Source organism: Peromyscus californicus, unplaced genomic scaffold (genome assembly GCF_007827085.1).
Source record: "Peromyscus californicus insignis strain IS unplaced genomic scaffold, ASM782708v3 Scaffold_1__1_contigs__length_55948999, whole genome shotgun sequence".
NCBI classification, from domain to species: Eukaryota; Metazoa; Chordata; class Mammalia; order Rodentia; family Cricetidae; genus Peromyscus; species Peromyscus californicus.
Genome location: NW_026294492.1, coordinates 53,579,881 through 53,596,666, shown reverse-complemented (window position 1 = coordinate 53,596,666; position 16,786 = coordinate 53,579,881). Strand labels below are relative to the sequence as shown.

Genomic DNA, 16,786 nt, shown 5'->3' with positions numbered 1-16,786 from the left:
GGGGTCCCGCCAGGCCCCGCCCTCCCTCACCCACCCCTCTGGTTTTGGCAGTAACTTCTATGCAGTCCCCAGTCTGGAGCCCAGGGTCCTGCCACCCCAGCCACTCCTGGAGACGCTGCTCCCCACTGGGGCCCAGAGCTCAGCGACATCACCCCCAGGGCCCTGGCCCGACCTCATCCTCGTCCTCCCCACCAAAGGATGCCACCGGCCAGGCCTGTCCCCAGGATAGCTTGGGCCACCATCCGCCGCTACCTGTGCCTGTTGGGGCGGCAACGTTCAGAGTGCCCGATCCTGTATTTATTTTGGGTCCTTTCTTGCACGGAGAGGGAGAACAGGAGTGATGTTCCAGGAGACAGACAAAGACAGAAAACCCAGGAAGAGGCTGCAGCCGCTGGCCTTGCGGATCGGGCTCTACACGTTCTCCTACGTTGGGGACCCACCTCAGCGGCCAGTGGCTCCAGTAAAGCCCACTCTCTCCAGGGCTCTCCTGGTGGCCTGCAGAGGGGACAGGCCCTGGAGCCTCCTTGCCATCCCAGACTGTGCTCCTGAGTGGATGAGGCCACCGTTGCTGCCTCAGCGGAGCCCCTCCATCACCTCAGGTTTGGACCTGAGCAGACCAGAACTAGCCATGCCCTGTGGACTTTGCATCTTTTTACCGCCACAGGAAGGATGTCCCCAAGCACGAATGTCCTGCGGTTACAATCAAACCTGGCGCTGACTGGGAGTGGCTGTATTGCCTGCCTCCCATCCCCGTGAAGCCCTGAGTTGAGGAAATGGTTCCCTTCAACTCTCAGGGGACTCCCTGAGAAGAGCAAGACCAGGCTCCAGAGTGACAGCTGGGTCCACAAATGCCCCGGCTGAAGAGAACACCAGGGAGGCCCCACCACACCCACATGGGACTTCTGGGAAGTAGTGTGTTGGGAACAGTCCCGTCATGTCCCTGCTTCATGGATGCTCCACCCATGGTGTTCTTGTAGAAAGAGTCGAGCAGGAACATTCCGAAAGCCAGGCTTCAGCTCCAGCACACAGCCCTCAGGTCAGCCCCACGGGCCCCTGGGTTGTACCTTCAGGGACACAGAAGTCAGGACCTGGCTGGCTGACTGGGACCACAGCAGACGAGTAGAGGCATTGAGGAGCCTGATGCAGCCCATCCTGCAGGGGTGGATTTCCTTTGTGGCAACGGAGGGCGTGGAGCCCGGGATCAGACCCTTGCCGGTGTGCTCATGGGGGCTGCAGTAGATGTGATGGACAGATGCCTGCTCTGGACCTCCCCACAGTCCCTCGTTAAGTCTCAGGGCCCCTCCAAAGGTCCGCACTGCTTGCTGACGGGAGTCCTGTTTTGGGGACCTGCAGGTGGCAAGTGAACACCCATGTGGTGAGCCACTGAATTGACTCAGGCTACAAAGGCAACGTCTGGCCTTGCACACCCCTCCAGGAAGGCATTGTCATACCTGTCCTCCCAACACCTGGAAAGGTAAGGCAGGAGGATTGTGGCAAGTTCCAGGCTAGGCGGGGCTGCCGAGTGAAATCTCGTCTCGAGAGACCAAAAGAGAAAGAGAAAAAAATCCCAGGGCTGGCGCTACTGCTCCTTGGGCAGAGCTCACCCAGCAGCGAGAGCCCTGGGTTCCATCCCAGCACGTGGGAGGTGGAGACAGTGAGCAAAAGCAGTTCAAGGTCATCCTTGTCTGTATATCCAGTTGGAGGCTGGCCTGGGTTACATGAGACCCTCTCAAAAGAGAATCTGTAAATAACTTTGTGACTCCCCATCCTGTACCCCATCCTGGTCTCTCCAATGGCCTCTACCGCCCCACCGTGGACGGCGTGTGAACTGTACTGTAAGGACCAGAGGCACCTCCACGGCTGAGGTGTCCTCGGTCCGCCTCTGTCCCCCCAAGCCATCCCAGCAACTCCCCTGTCCAGCCCCACAATCACCTCAGTGCAATATACCCTCCCCGTGGGGTCCCTTGGCACGGTACTGTCTCCGCAGCCCTCCGTCCCGTCCCCCCCCACCTCTCTCCGGTGGTTAAAAATCGCATCGCACACCCTCACCCCGTCCTGTTTTTATTGCTGAATCCATTCGGAAAACTACAAACCTCGTGTGTCTTACTCATCAGGGCGAGGGAGTCCCAGGTCCTCAGCCCCTGCGGTCTGGTGTGTGACAATCCAAGCACGGTGTCCCCCGGCACCAACCAGGGGGCCTTGTCCCTCCAGTACAGCCGCTGCTGGCCGCCGCCGCCGCCGCCGGCATCCGTATGCAGCCCAGGTTCCCGCCCCACCCGCCACAGTCCCTCTTTTGGACATCTCTAATAAATCGGGTATAAACAGCTGGCCTCCGACGACTTCGGCGTGCCCTGGTGTCTGGGGTGGGAGACCCGGGTGACACATCCCAACTGGGACAGGCGAGCGCTCCGACGACTCCCCTTCTTCAAGCCTCAGTTTCCCTGTCTGTCCATTATTACCCAGTCTGACGCACTGCACCTCGAGCTGACCGACCCGCGGTATAGGTTCCCGATCAGCATCTGGGAGTCCGCAAACGCTCCGGTCCGGGCCCGCCACGTTGACGGGCGGGCCGCGGACAGCGAAGGCCTCCGTGACGTTTCCCGGGCTTGCGGATTTCAGCTTTCAGACCTCCACAGGCTCCACGCCCTTCCCGGGCCCAGCACTACCCAGCGGCCCTTTCTGGATTCATTAGTCCCGCCCTCAGGTCGACATCTGTCAATCCTGCGGCCTAGGCCCCGCCCACTGAGGCTCCACTTCCGTTCCTGCTTGCCTGGCCTCTCGGCCCGGCTAGCCTGGCTCCGCTTCCTCGGTTCCGCCCCCTCAGGTTCTGATTGGTCCGCCACGCCCACTGACCTACGCCTGTCAACGCGGTTTACCAGATCCCGCCCATCCCCGCTCCTGTAACCGCCACTCCTTCCCAGGCCCCGCCCTGCTCTGCCTGATTCCCTCACCCCCCAAGCCTGGCTCCGGATCTACGACTGTCAATCTCCGTCAGCCCCGCCCACTCCCCGTCTTTCCTATAACTCCTAGGTTCCGCCTCCCTAGGCCCCGCCCCATGCAGGTCCCTATATCGTTGACACCGCCCACTCGGACTCCTCTTCCGCCTTGTAACCGCCTCCTCTTGGTTCCGCCTCCCCAAGCACCGGCACACTCGGCCCTGATTTCCCAGGCTCCCTAGGGCGCGAGGACCCCACCCACCCACCCGGGTCAGTCTCTCTCCCTGCCTGAATGGGGGTTCGCCCCTCTTGCTCTGACGGCGACCCTGTCGGAGTCCGTCATGCGTGCCAGACTTGAGAACCCAAGAGCTATCCCGGGTTGTTGCGTCCCCGGAGTCCGAGGCCGAGAGATTAAGTCGCTCTCCGGAACCAGGCGCACATTAGGCAGCCCCGAGCGCGCCGCGGCGAAGGAAAGCCCCCGGCGCCAGGCCCCCTGGTTGTTTACGTCAGCGCGTGCGCGGCGCCCACCGCCAAATGGGTCGCGACACTCGCTCGCGCTCGCGGTCCGCGGGGCGCAGGGGTCGGAGACAGCGGAGTCGGAGCCGCAGCCGCAGCCGCAGCCGCAGCCGCAGCCGCAGCGGGAGCCATGGACGCGGCAGCCGGCGGCGCCGGGAGCGCGACGGGCGGCGCGAACGCAGGCGGCGCAGCCGGGGGCGCAGGTGAGCGGCCGGGGGCGGCGGGCGTGCGGCCTGGGGGCCGAGGCGCGGGCGGGACGTTAGCGTAGTGCGAGGCGGCCGGGCGGCGGCGGGGGGCGGGGGGCCGTGCGAGCAGAGGACTGACGAGACCGCACTCGCCGTCCGCCCATCCCTACAACCCAGGCTGACCCGGACGTCACTGCAGCCCAGGCTGACCCGGACGTCACTGCAGCCCAGGCTGGCCCGGACGTCACTGCAGCCCAGGCTGGCCCGGACGTCACTGCAGCCCAGGCTGGCCCGGACGTCACTGCAGCCCAGGCTGGCCCGGACGTCACTGCAGCCCAGGCTGGCCCGGACGTCACTGCAGCCCAGGCTGCGTGCGCCGTGGGCTGTTGGCTGACGCGCAGTTCAGATACTTTCGCCGGGCAGTGGTGGCGCACGCCTTTAATCCCAGCACTCGGGAGGCAGAGCCAGGAGGATCTCTGTGAGTTCGAGGCCAGCCTGGTCTACAGAGTGAGTTCCAGGACAGGCACCAAAGCTACACAGAGAAACCCTGTCTCAAACCTCTCAACCCCCCTCAAAAGAAAGGACTGTGTGTTTCTCCACAGCTAAGTCCTTTTGTTCAATTGGAGTCCCCTTTTCTCAAATGGCTGTAATTTGTTTGCCTCGAGTTGACAAAAGACTAACCGGGACACCATCCATACTGGGGTTGCTCCAACAGCCACATCCAACTGTTTTTGTGTGTGGGTGCTCGGGATTCGAACTCATGTCCTCAAAATATTACCTGGTGGTGCTTTTTCCTCTTTCATGGTTCCCGGGATGTCAGAGAAGCCATCCGCTGGGCCTCATTCCTTCGACCTGTCACCTCAGCGGGACTTGATGGTACGGTACACACCAGTAACCCCAGCACTTCAGAGACAGACACTGGTGGCCAGCCTGGGCTGTAGAGGGAGACCCCCCAGGCAGGAACATAAAGATATTTAAAATAAGCCCGCCTCCATCTTCCTCTCATTTCATAGGACCAACCTGAGTCCTCCCCCAGCTTGTATGCCCACCTTGGGTACCTTGGAGGTGGTCAGCCCTCTTGTTCCCACCGCATTGGCTCCCCGGTCTGCCCCTGCCCCAGGACTTTGGTCGATGCCCAGCATTCCACCCCCATTTCCTTGGGCCTAAACTTGGCTCCTTTAAGAACCACCCCCATTTAGTAGTGGTGCAAATCTTTAATTGCAACACAGGCAGATTTCTGTTTGTATGAGTTTGATGTCAGCCTGGTCTACAGAGCGAGTTCTAGGACAACCAAGGCTACACAAACTGGAAATAACTAAAAAACAGAAAAATACACACACCTCAAATTCCCCCTGCAGCTCCCTCCACGGTTGTTTGTTTAGGCCTGAGGCTTTAGGGCAAGCTAGTTTGTGTGGGGACCAGTGTGATTTGCAGGCTGGTGAGACGGCAAGGCGTGTGGTCTCAGTGTGTTGGTCGCTGTGACCTCAACGCCTAGAACGGCGCCCCAGCTGCAGCTGGCATTGAGGAGGCCTTGGTGTGTCCTCCCATAGGTCAGACTCGGAGGGAGACCGGCGGCGGCGGCAGAGGTCTGGGAGGCGAAGCCGGAGCCCTCGGCCACCCCGCTGGCACTCACAGGACCAGTCCTCACGGTCTGACTCTGGTGAGGAGCGGGCATGGGGCTCCTGGGCCAGGCACAGTCGCCGGCGCTCCTGGTCCCCAGCGTCATCAGCCTCGAGCTCGGAATCCCCGCGACGCTCCCAGAGCCCGGGGGCGGCCGCCCTGGCCCTGAGCCAGCAGCAGAGCCTGCAGGAGCGGCTGCGGCTGCGTGAGGAGCGGAGGCAGCAGGAGGAGCTGCTCAAGGCCTTCGAGACGCCTGAGGAGAAGCGTGCGCGGCGACTGGCCAAGAAGGAAGCCAAGGAGCGCAAGAAGCGCGAGAAGATGGGCTGGGGTGAGGAGTACATGGGGTACACCAACACAGACAACCCCTTCGGAGACAACAATCTACTGGGCACCTTCATCTGGAACAAGGTGGGCGCCACCCTGAGCAGCCAGGTGCTGTGTTGTCCTGAGGGAACCTTCCTGCCCCAGGGCTCTGTGCTGCTGTCCCTTCAGCCCAGCTCCCTGGGGCTCCTGTCCTCGCCGGCCCCACTGACTCAGCCCTCCTTCCGGGAGGCCATGCCGGCCCCTGTAGACCCCGCACATCGTGCTTCTCAATGCACTGTTCGTGTGTGCTTCCGAGATAACCTGGCACGCATCTGTGCAGGCTCCAGGCTCAGCTCTGCCACCAACCCCCCTCTGAGCCCTGGAGACAGCCGGGAGTGAGAGGCGGCCCACCCATACCACCTGAAGGGGACCGAGGCGGTATCAGAAAGCACGTGATAAGAGCACAGCTGTTCGGTGACAGGCAGGGCTCCAGGGGCTCCTTTTGGGAGAAGAGCCAACCCCAGGAACCCCCTACCATGGACCCTGGGGGTCCCGGGCGGCCCTTACCAGTCTAGCCTGTGAGCACACACGGCCGCTCTGGGCACTCCGCTATCTCCCTTGCCAGCGTGGCCGACTGAGGGGCTGAGTGGGTGTGGCTGCTCCTCCTGCGCAGGCGCTGGAGAAGAAGGGCATCAGCCACCTGGAGGAGAAGGAGCTGAAGGAGCGCAACAAGAGGATCCAGGAGGACAACCGGCTGGAGCTGCAGAAGGTGGGCACCCAGTCAGGGCCGCTTCTGGAGGCTGCGCTGGCCCTCCGGGGTTAGGCGTGCTGGGCCCTCACCGCGTGGCTCTCTCTGCTGCCCCAGGTGAAGCAGCTGCGGCTGGAGCGTGAGCGCGAGAAGGCCATGCGGGAGCAGGAGCTGGAGCTGCTGCAGCGGGAGAAGGAGGCGGAGCACTTCAAGACCTGGGAGGAGCAGGAGGACAGCTTCCACCTGCGGCAGGCCAAGCTGCGGTGCGCCCCCCGCGGGTGGGACGGGTGGGCTCGGGAGGCAGACCCTCAGCGGTCCCCCTAAGACTGGGGTGGGGGTGGGGTCAGGGTCTGAGCGCAGACCTGGTCTGAGGTGTTGGACCCCAGCCAGCCCGGCCGTCCTACCCCGGTGAGGGCCAGGGTCAGCTGCTGTCACACCAAGCTCTGGTCCTGACCCTGCACCCCATCCCCTTCCACAGTTCCAAGATCCGCATCCGGGACGGGCGGGCTAAGCCCATCGACCTGCTGGCCAAGTACATCAGCGCAGAGGATGACGACCTGGCCGTGGAGATGCATGAGCCCTACACCTTCCTCAATGGCCTCACCGTGGCCGACATGGAGGACCTGCTGGAGGACATCCAGGTGCCACCATACCTCAGCGTGCAGCAGTGACTGCCTCTGCCTCCCACTGCTGCCCTGCCACCACCACCCCCACCACCCCCGTTAGCCTCCCCCCTCTCACGCTCCTCCCTCTCGGCCCGCCCCCCAGGTGTACATGGAGCTGGAGCAGGGTAAGAACGTGGACTTCTGGCGGGACATGACGACCATCACGGAGGACGAGATCGCCAAGCTCCGCAAGCTGGAGGCCTCGGGCAAGGGCCCAGGTGAGCAGCCTGTCTGCGGACTGTCGGGGTGTTGGGCTGCCTCGGGTCAGCTGCTCTCTCTCCCTGCTGCAGAGCCCGGGGCTTCAGCCGGGGCAGTTGATGTCTACAGGGGGCACTGCTTCCTGGCGGCTGGGACTCCAGCCCCTTCCCCGGCAGGCCCATCATCCTCACGACCGCCCGAGTGCTGCAGCCCAGGGAGCACCCGGCAGGGTGGGGCGGTGGGGACTCCAGCCCACTGAACAGCCCTTCTTGCAGGCGAGCGCCGTGAGGGGGTCAACGCCTCGGTGAGCTCCGATGTGCAGTCGGTGTTCAAGGGCAAGACGTACAACCAGCTGCAGGTCATCTTCCAGGGCATCGAGGGCAAGATCCGTGCCGGGGGCCCCAACCTGGACATGGGCTACTGGGAGAGCCTGCTGCAGCAGCTGCGTGCACACATGGCCAGGGCCAGGTGAGGCGCCGTCCTGTCCCCTGTCCCCTGTCCGTCCCCCTGCTCCCTCTCTCTGCTCCTGTCTGGCCGCCAGCGCCCCTGCCCGACCGCTTGGCTAACGCTGTCCTGAGGGCCAGGCTTGGGGCACAGGGACTGCATCCTGCCCAGGGACTGCGATGGTGACACCCTCCTGTCCCCCAGGCTCCGTGAACGCCACCAGGATGTTCTGCGGCAAAAGCTGTTCAAACTGAAGCAGGAGCAGGGGGTGGAGAGCGAGCCGCTGTTCCCCATCCTCAAGTCGGAGCCCACGGCCACCCACAGGTGAGGGCCCCCGGGGTCGGCAGTGGGGACCCGGCAAGGGGGTGAACACCGGGCGGGCCTGGCAGGGACAGGCCTGCGTCCTACCTGTGGGCCTCACCCCTCCGTCTGCCTCCTGCAGCCCCGAGCCCGAGGAGCCGGCCCCCAGCCCCGGGCCCTCGGGGGAGCCCGCCGAAGCCGAGGGGGCGCCGGCCCCCGGGGAGGCAGGAGCGGAGGCGGCGGCGGCGGCGGCGGCGGAGGCGGAGGGCGAGGCGGTGCTGATGGAGGAGGACCTGATCCAGCAGAGCCTGGCCGACTACGACGCCGGCCGCTACAGCCCGCGCCTGCTCTCGGCCCACGAGCTGCCGCTGGACGCGCACGTGCTCGAGCCGCACGAGGACCTGCAGCGCCTGCAGCTGTCCCGCCAGCAGCTCCAGGCCACAGGTGGGGAGGACGGGCCGCCGGAGGGCGGGGGGCGGGGGGGGAAGGGGGGGACCCGCGGCTGACCCTCCGTCCGTCCCCACAGGCGACGCGAGCGAGAGCGCCGAGGACATCTTCTTCCGGCGCGCGCGCGAGGGCATGGGCCAGGACGAGGCGCAGTTCAGCGTGGAGATGCCGCTGGGCGGCCGCGCCTACCTGTGGGCCGACAAGTACCGGCCGCGCAAGCCGCGCTTCTTCAACCGCGTGCACACGGGCTTCGAGTGGAACAAGTACAACCAGACGCACTACGACTTCGACAACCCGCCGCCCAAGATCGTGCAGGGCTACAAGTTCAACATCTTCTACCCCGACCTCATCCGCAAGCGCGCCACGCCCGAGTACTTCCTGGAGGCCTGCGCCGACAACCGCGACTTCGCCATCCTGCGCTTCCACGCCGGGCCGCCCTACGAGGACATCGCCTTCAAGATCGTCAGCCGCGAGTGGGAGTACTCGCACCGCCACGGCTTCCGCTGCCAGTTCGCCAACGGCATCTTCCAGCTCTGGTTCCACTTCAAGCGCTACCGCTACCGCCGGTGACGCCCGTGCGGCGGGGCCGGCCCTGGACAGCTCCGGGGGGGCAGGGGCCGGGCCCGCCCTCAGCATCCTCCCGTCACCAACACTGCGGGCCGCGGCCCCCATCCCCGCCCATCTGGAAAGGGTTGGGACTGTTCCTCTAGAAAGACTGCTCTGGGAGGGAGGGCGGGAGGGCGGGCACCTTGTTCTCTTTCCACGGACGTGTTCTACCGGGGGACCCCGTGTGGTTTTGATACGTTTAATAGAAAGCTTATTCTAGAACAAACGACTTCATGTCTGCGTCACAGCTGAGGCCACGGCGCAGACACCACACCCAGATGGCCCGGGAGAGGTCAGGACTCGGGGTCTGCTCCGCCCACCCGAACCCAAGACGCCAACGTCTGGGAACGTGTGGCTGTCACCACCATAGGTCCTGGTTTGCACCCGGTGGCCACCAAGGATGCCTCTGCAGCGCAGATCTGCTGCAAAGCGCCAGCCCCTAGGCATGCAGCGCAGCAGCACTCATCCTTCCGCAGGAGGAGCCCCCCCCCCCCCCCCCCCGTGGTGCAGCACCCACGGGCACTCGGTCCCCAAGGGCCCCGCTCAGGGCTGAGTTGGGCAGAGCCGGGAGCATTTGACCTTAGGAGTTCCTTGGGTGTGTGCACAGTGCACAGCGTGCGGGGCCTCAGTTTCTCTACCTGGGCCAGAAGGGGGCAGTTTCCCTCCCACCTACCCGGGGGCATCTCTGGCCTGCTGGATCTCGTGTGTGCACAGTCCAGCAGGGTCCTGGCCTTGGGAGACCCTGAGGTGCCCAGAGGGGGCGAGCAGAAGACACTTGGTAGGAGGTCCAGCCCAGGGAACCGGACCCCTGGGGCACTGGGGAGCCGTAGCCAGCGAGTGAGCCTGGCGAGGATGCAGACTGTCCCCACGGGTGCCCTGATGTCCCAGAAATTGTCTGCAGCTCCCGCTCCAGCCTTTCCTTCCTTTGCCTGTGTCCAGAGCTAAGAATAGGCACCCCCAGCCTGGCCCCGGCCTTGGCGGAAGCCACAGCCACAGGGGGTACATCCTGAGCCTGGCCGCCCACATCCACCCCCAGCTGCAGCCTGCTCCCGGCCTTGAGCGCTGTGTGTGGCCAAGAGCCATGTGTGGTCTTTGCATCTCATCTCTGCCTCAGTTTCCCCATACATACCAAGCTCTGTCACCTCCATTGCAGAAGGGACACAGCCCAGCTGCATGTCCTTTGATCATTGCCTGATTCTCTAGGCCAGACATGTCCAGAGGAAGAGGACAGCAGCTACCCCCATGCCCATCCCCGACCCACGGGGAGCACGGCCTCAAAGCCTCTTCCACAACTCCACAGGGCATCACACTCCCACCCAACACTCCTGCCAGACCGGAGGAACGCCACAAATCCGTCCCACAAACCCCAGGCCTACACCTCTGCCCACAGCGTTGATTCCCACCAAACTTGGGGACGCCGAGGACTCTGCTCTGGCCCAGCTGCCCTGGCCACAGGAACTGCGGTGGCAAGGGCAGGTCCGGTGGGAGAGAACCCCAGAAAGGAGCTCCACAATGACCTTGGGGCCGGCGCCTGACCAGAGAAGGGGCAAGTTAGAGTTCAGGGCTGAATATGCATCAGTGAGGAGGCCCCCAGGAGTGAGGCCGGAAGAGGGGGCGGCCCAGAGGGAGGGGGCTTCCTGCTGCTGACAGGAGTCTGGTTGACCCTGGACAGACTGGAACTGGGTGGGTTGGGGTCACGGCCAGGCCAGGCATCCTGTTCCCCACCAGGATCTGTCCTGTTCCAGGGTGTGAACCGAGGCAGAGAGGCCCAAGACTGCCTCCTGGCCCAGATGTCCCCTCGGGCCACAGCTCACAGGACAACACAGCCCCCAGCAGCCCTCAGGGCTTCGTGCGTGAGGCTGCGGGGAAAGGGTCCACGGGACTGCTCCATTGCTGTGGGGGCAGCCTGGCATCTGGTCTCCCCCTCTGTGCCCCTCCCCCATCGCCCCCTCCAGCCCTGTGGCCCCCGAGGCCCCCGGAAGTCCAACCGGCCGCTGCTGCCTTGCCAGGACCAGCCCCATCTGGCCGGTTCTTCCCACACGGGCCCGGGGTCTCTGGCCTGTCAACAACCAAAGTCTGTCACCCTTGTGCCCTGCCGGGCTCCCACGCTAGCCCGGCACCGGGCCGCGGGGCGAGGCCAGCTCAGGGGGCGGGGCTGTCGAGAGACAGACAGGCAGAAAGACAGATGGAGACAGGGCGGGGCGGGAGACAGCCTCACTGTCACATCCCCGAGTCCCGTGCCCCTGGGGGTCCCCAGTGCTAAGCCATCTACCCAGGGCCTCTGTTGGGGCCTGTCCTCGGCCTGTGACTCGGTTTCCCCAGAGATCTTTGCTCCCTCCTCTCTCTGCCCGACCTGGGAAAGCACAGAGGCGCTGGCTGCCCTGCTTCTGGGACACCACAGCGACACCTGGTACTGACCCGTGGGTGAGTCCCTCCCCTCCCTAAGGAGACTCCACACCCACTCCCCAGGTGAGCTCTGCATGGTACCTGGGGAGCCTGCACCCACCAACCACTCTGCTGAGTGTCCCCTGGGGTGAGGGGATGGGGTGTGGCCTTTACTCAGGTGGTCTAGCCTGGACAAGTGTAGTTCCCTTGGTAGCACATGGGTATCCTGGTTCCCTGTGTCTGGACCGGGCCAGTTCAAGACGCTCAGGTGGGATGGAGCTGGGGTGACTCGGGGTGTGTGCGTGTGTGTGTGTGTGTGTGTGTGTGTGTGTGTGTGTGTGTGTGTGTGTGTACACGCGCACGGGGACATGCATAGACTCAGCTCAGAGCTCAGGCCTCATCTCCATTGAACACACCAGGAAACTGAGGCCCAGGCCGAGCCTCCGTCAGGCCCCACGTCAGGGATAATACCTGCACCCCGGGGCTTCAGCACAAACAGGAAGTGGCCCGGCCCTGTGGGAGGGAGAGGAACAGCCTGTGGTGAGCCCTGAGGGTCTGTGAGGGTGTGGGCATCCACACCAGGTGTCTGGGGTGCTGGCAGAGCTCTCCCAGAACCCTCTCTGGGAGCAGACGGGGTCAAGAGGCTGTCTCAGGAGCTCTGGACACCAGGTGTAAGCAGAGAGCCACAGGGGTGCAGATTCTTTGTACCGGGGAAACTAAGGCTGCCTACAGTGGCGGTGGAGGCTCGAGGGCCCAGGCTGCCCTGGGGCCCCGTGGGGAAGGCCTAGGGGGATGGATGAGCTGAGCGGAGGAGGAGGAGGAGGGGCCTGGCGCTCAGAGCCCAGCCACACACCACATTCCTCGAGGCTGGACCGCCGCCACCGGTGCCTGGGCCTCAAGGAACAGGGACCAGAGCCCCAGGGCACACATGTAACAAGGGCGAGGCCCCATCGCTGACAGAACACCACTGCCCGCCCCCCCAAAAGCAGGGACAGAGCTTAGGAACGCAGAGCCACCCCACACCCCAGGACTCAGGACGGGAGGATTCTAGGCTCCCCAGCACACTGGGGGTCGGGGTGGGAGCTCAGGAGAATTCTAGAACCCTAATCCAGGTGCTGCGGCCTGTGCCTGTGCCTGTCATCCCAGCAGGAGCTGGAGGAGGCATGGATCTCCGTGAGTTCCAGGCTAGCCCAGTCGACGCAACAGCAAGGCTCCCAGGCCCAGAGCTCCTGCCCTGAGGCTGTGGAATCTGACGAGGCACAGACGCTGAGCCATCTCCCCCACCACACAGCCCGGGCTGCTGGCCAGCACGGGAGGCTGCCAGGCCCGGCCTGGGGTCTGGCCTGGCAACTTGAGCCAGCCATTATCACCTGAACCCCAGGGGAGGGAGCAGTGACAGCAGGGAGACTGGACACCGCCGTCCATCCTTGGTCGGCTGGCCTGCCCTGGGGCACAGTGGCTGTGGGGACCCAGTGCGAGGCGGGGCCAAAGACTGGGACAGAGGAGGGGCTGAGGAAGCAAAGGCGTCTTGGAGGGGGAGCGCCGGGGTTCTAGGGGACCTAGCACAGACACTCAAGTATGTGCCCAGTGCCAGGGCGACGCCGTCAGGGGGCGGCCACGGAGAGAGACCAGCCTGTCCCCCTCCTCCATCCCGCTGAGCCTCAGTTTCTCCTCCGGATGGTGCAGGCCCAGGAAGGCCCATGCCGTCGGTGGTCTGGGGCGGTGGGGCAGGGGAGCTGACGCATTCTGGGCTGCGTGAATTGAGCACCTACTGTGTGCTGTGCCAGGAGTAGAGAAAGAGATCACTGTTCTCAGCATCCGCTGGCTTAACGAGGGGACACGGGCTCTGCGGGGACACGGGCTCTGCGGGGACACGGGCTCTGCGGGGACACGGGCTCTGCGGGGACGCGGGTCAAGAACAGGCGCGGCCAGAACCCTGGATGACCAACGTTAAAACCCTAGAGCTCCCGGGGAGGGGACGGGCTGGAGGGGGGAGGGAGGAGAGAGGGCGCCAGGGGTGGCGCTGCGGTCGGGGTGAGGGTAACTGCAGCCGAGCCTGAGGACTTGAGTCCAGCCCCCGAGCCCCACATGGTAAGAGGAGAGAACCGGGTCCGGCAGGCTGCCCTCTGACCTCCGCGTGCCCTGGGCGGGCTGGCTGTGCGCCTTGCTCACGCCCATGTGTAAGTGAATAATGTAAAAGAAATGAAGAAAACAGGCCAAACATGGTTCGCTCCAGAAAGCTGAGGCAGGAGGACCACTGTGAGTTGCTTCCCGGCCCGGGCCGTGCAGGAACACTGTGACATTAGGCACTGCCCACCTGTCTCTGGTCTCCGTTTGGTTTTAATCTGTGTAGCTGACACTCACAGCCATCCTCCTGCCTCCGGCTCCCCGGTGCTGCGAGGGATCTGACTGTTGAACAGCCTCCCGTTTCGACAGCCTCGGTCCTGTGATGTGGCCCAACGGGGCCGCTGCGTCCCTCCTCGCAGGAGTCGTCCCCGGGGATGTGTCCCCGACGGGCTCTGGGTTTGTTTTTTTTTTTTTGTTCCCAAAATGGAACAAGAACTTCTGGGTTCGTTTCTTATTATAAAAGTGACGTGAGAAGGGAGGACCGGTGAGGGCCGGTCCGGTGAGCGGGCGTCAGGGACAGGTACCAAACCAGGCCGGAACGATGGAGGGGTGACGATGGGGAAGCCGAGGCCACCCTGTGAATGCAGGGACCAGAACTCAAACCCAGGGCTGCAGCGCGCGCGTCCCACCTACTCAGGAGGGACGAGGATGCAGACTTAAGAAAGGGTATGTAGCCGGGCGGTGGTGGCGCACGCCTTTAATCCCAGCACTCGGGAGGCAGAGGCAGGTGGATCTCTGTGAGTTCGAGGCCAGCCTGGTCTACCAAGTGAGTTCCAGGAAAGGCGCAAAGCTACACAGAGAAACCCTGTCTCGAAAAACCAAAAAAAAAAAAAAGAAAGGGTATGTGCTCCTGGGGCGTGGAGGGCTGCATAGGAGTTCACCACAAGCCCTCGCTGTCTCTGCAGGTGAGCCCGATGGGGTGGTGACCCCCGCATCGCCGCAGGCTCGGGCGCCATGTGGGCCAACGGCAGCTCCCCGGGGCCCTGCTTCCGGCCGATGAACATCACGCTGCAGGAGCGGCACCTGATCGCGTCGCCCTGGTTCGCCGCGTCCTTCTGCGTGCTGGGCCTGGGGTCCAACCTGCTGGCCCTGAGCGTGCTGGCCGGGGCGCCGTCGCCGCGCTCGTCCTTCCTCACCCTGCTGTGCGGCCTGGTCCTCACCGACTTCCTGGGGCTGCTGGTCACCGGGGCCATCGTGGTGTCGCGGCACGCGGTGCTCTTCGCCTGGCAGGCCGCCGACCCCGGCTGCCGCCTCTGCCACTTCATGGGGGTGGCCATGGTGTTCTTCGGGCTGTGCCCGCTGCTCCTGGGCGCCGCCATGGCCTCGGAGCGCTACGTGGGCATCACGCGGCCCTTCCGGCGCCCGCCGGCCACGTGGCGCCGCGCCTGGGCCACGGTGGCGCTGGTGTGGCTGGCGGCCCTGGCGCTGGGGCTGCTGCCGCTGCTGGGGCTCGGCCGCTACACCGTGCAGTACCCCGGCTCCTGGTGCTTCCTGACGCTCGGGCCGCGGCGCGGCGACGTGGCCTTCGGCCTGCTGTTCGCGCTGCTGGGCGGCGTGTCCGTGGGCCTGTCCTTCCTGCTCAACACCGTGAGCGTGGCCACGCTCTGCCGCGTCTACCACGGCCGCGAGGCTGCGCGCCAGCGCCCGCGGGACTGCGAGGTGGAGATGATGGTGCAGCTGGTGGGCATCATGGTGGTGGCCACCGTGTGCTGGATGCCGCTGCTGGTGAGTGTCGGCGGCGCCAGAGCCCCCGCTTCCGCACGGCCACGGCGGGCCACGGCGGGCCACGGCGGGGAGGGAGCCCTCGGTCCACAGCCTCCGGGCTTCTAGGAGCTGCAGAGGCTCACGGGAAATGTTTCTAGGTCCGGGCCTTCCGGAGCAGGACTTTGGAGGATGCATGGAAAGCATCCTAGATAGCATGGGGGGCCGCTCGATGTCCGCCGCGTCCCCCGGGTGCCCGGCGGCCCGGAGGACTGTTTAACGTGGGCACAAGGCCTTTCTTTCTTCTCTCCTGCTCCTCCTCCTCCTCCTCCTCCCTCTCTTCCTTCAGCAGACATTTATTATGTGCCGACTGAATACAGGCTTCCCCAACACAAGCAGACCCAGCTCTGGGCCTGGAGGGCTTAGGTGTGGCCCAGGCACTCAGGACTCAGACTCAGGCCAGCCTGGGCAACTGGGCCAGACTCTGTCCAAAAATAAAACGTGGTGGCGCAGGCCTTTAATCCCAGCCCTCGGGAGGCTGAGGCAGGTGGATCTCTGAGTTCAAGGCCGGCCTGGTCTACAGAGTGAGACCCTTGCCTCGAAAAGTGAACAAAAGAAGGCTAGAGCCTGGCTCAGGGTGGATTGCTGCCTTGATCCCCAAGTTTACTTTCTCTACCTCAGTCCCGCTAGGGCATGAGCCAAAAGCCTGTACTCCTTCCTGGGCCCAGCAGCAGCAGCTCAGAGAGGTTGTCCCACTCCCCCAAGGTCACACAGCACAACCCTCTGCTCCTGCAGGTCTTCATCGCACAGACCTTGCTGCAGACACCACCCGTCATGAGCCCCTCCGGGCAGCTGTCACGGGCCACGGAACACCAGCTGCTCATTTACCTGCGTGTGGCCACATGGAACCAGATCTTGGACCCCTGGGTCTACATCCTGTTTCGCCGGTCGGTGCTTCGACGCCTGCACCCACGGCTCAGTTCCCGGCACCGGGCCCTGTCCCTGCACCCACCCCCAGCCCAGGCCTCACTCAATGGGCCCTGAAGGACAGTGCCACCCAAACCTCATGCCCTCGGTGACTGCCACAGGCCCGGGTCCCATCCCAGGAGCCCGAGTGCTTTGTGGACTAAAGGAGGGGAGCCATCGACAAAGGGTTGACTCCTCTGAACCCCAAGACACCTCCTTGATGCGAGGGACGCCCTCCCTGAACGCCCAGACTCCTCCCAGTCCAGGGGGTGCTTGGGTCACATATGGGAAGCTGGGGTTACGCTCAGGTCAACCTGAGGATCCAGGGAACCAGCTGAGACCCGGAGCCCAGAGTGGGGGCGTCCCCAACCTTGCCAAAGCCTGGATCTGAGACACCTGGCTCGGGGGTCATCGACCTTGGGTGTTGGAAGCCTCCGTCGGGTCCCCAGGCCAAGTCTGGAGTCACCAACCTCCCCGATGTTTACTCCGGTGTTTACGAGCCTCCCTCCCCCACAGCTGCCCAAGGCACTCGCTCAATAAATGATTGACCAGCCGGAGCGTCGGGGGTACACAGCAGGCGCTCAGCTTAGCAACCGTGGACCCGTTCGCCCCCCTGCCCCACAGCTCCATGCAAACCAC

General features: G+C 64.4%; 3 protein-coding genes across 6 annotated transcripts in view; all 3 read left to right on the top strand.

The window, feature by feature from the left end:
• The window catches only part of Pip5k1c (phosphatidylinositol-4-phosphate 5-kinase type 1 gamma), a 28,594-nt gene extending 26,270 nt beyond the window's left edge, over positions 1-2,324 (top strand). For all 3 annotated transcript variants that reach the window (XM_052747028.1, XM_052747030.1, XM_052747029.1), the window contains one exon: positions 52-2,324. In XM_052747028.1, the coding sequence (XP_052602988.1) occupies positions 52-54 (3 nt within the window). In that variant the 3' untranslated portion in view covers positions 55-2,324. The remainder of the gene's footprint in view (positions 1-51) is intronic.
• A 923-nt stretch (positions 2,325-3,247) lies between these two features.
• On the top strand, positions 3,248-9,112 carry Cactin (cactin, spliceosome C complex subunit). Its single transcript, XM_052747026.1, has 10 exons — positions 3,248-3,655; positions 5,188-5,665; positions 6,234-6,329; positions 6,426-6,571; positions 6,787-6,949; positions 7,077-7,191; positions 7,447-7,639; positions 7,820-7,939; positions 8,058-8,359; positions 8,442-9,112. Exons 1-10 carry the CDS (start codon positions 3,471-3,473, stop codon positions 8,930-8,932), a joined length of 2,289 nt encoding a protein of 762 aa, XP_052602986.1. The 5' UTR covers positions 3,248-3,470; the 3' UTR covers positions 8,933-9,112.
• Positions 9,113-9,461: 349 nt separating this feature from the next.
• Tbxa2r (thromboxane A2 receptor) lies at positions 9,462-16,700 on the top strand. 2 transcript variants are annotated; one of them, XM_052747056.1, is made up of 3 exons: positions 9,462-11,392; positions 14,386-15,205; positions 15,977-16,700. In XM_052747056.1, the coding sequence occupies exons 2-3, from the start codon at positions 14,435-14,437 to the stop codon at positions 16,223-16,225; spliced, it is 1,020 nt and encodes a 339-aa protein (XP_052603016.1). In that variant the 5' UTR covers positions 9,462-11,392; positions 14,386-14,434; the 3' UTR covers positions 16,226-16,700. The 2 variants fall into 2 exon arrangements, with proteins under 2 accessions (XP_052603016.1, XP_052603015.1); XM_052747055.1 differs by having other exon boundaries at positions 9,462-11,437.
• Positions 16,701-16,786: the final 86 nt, after the last annotated feature.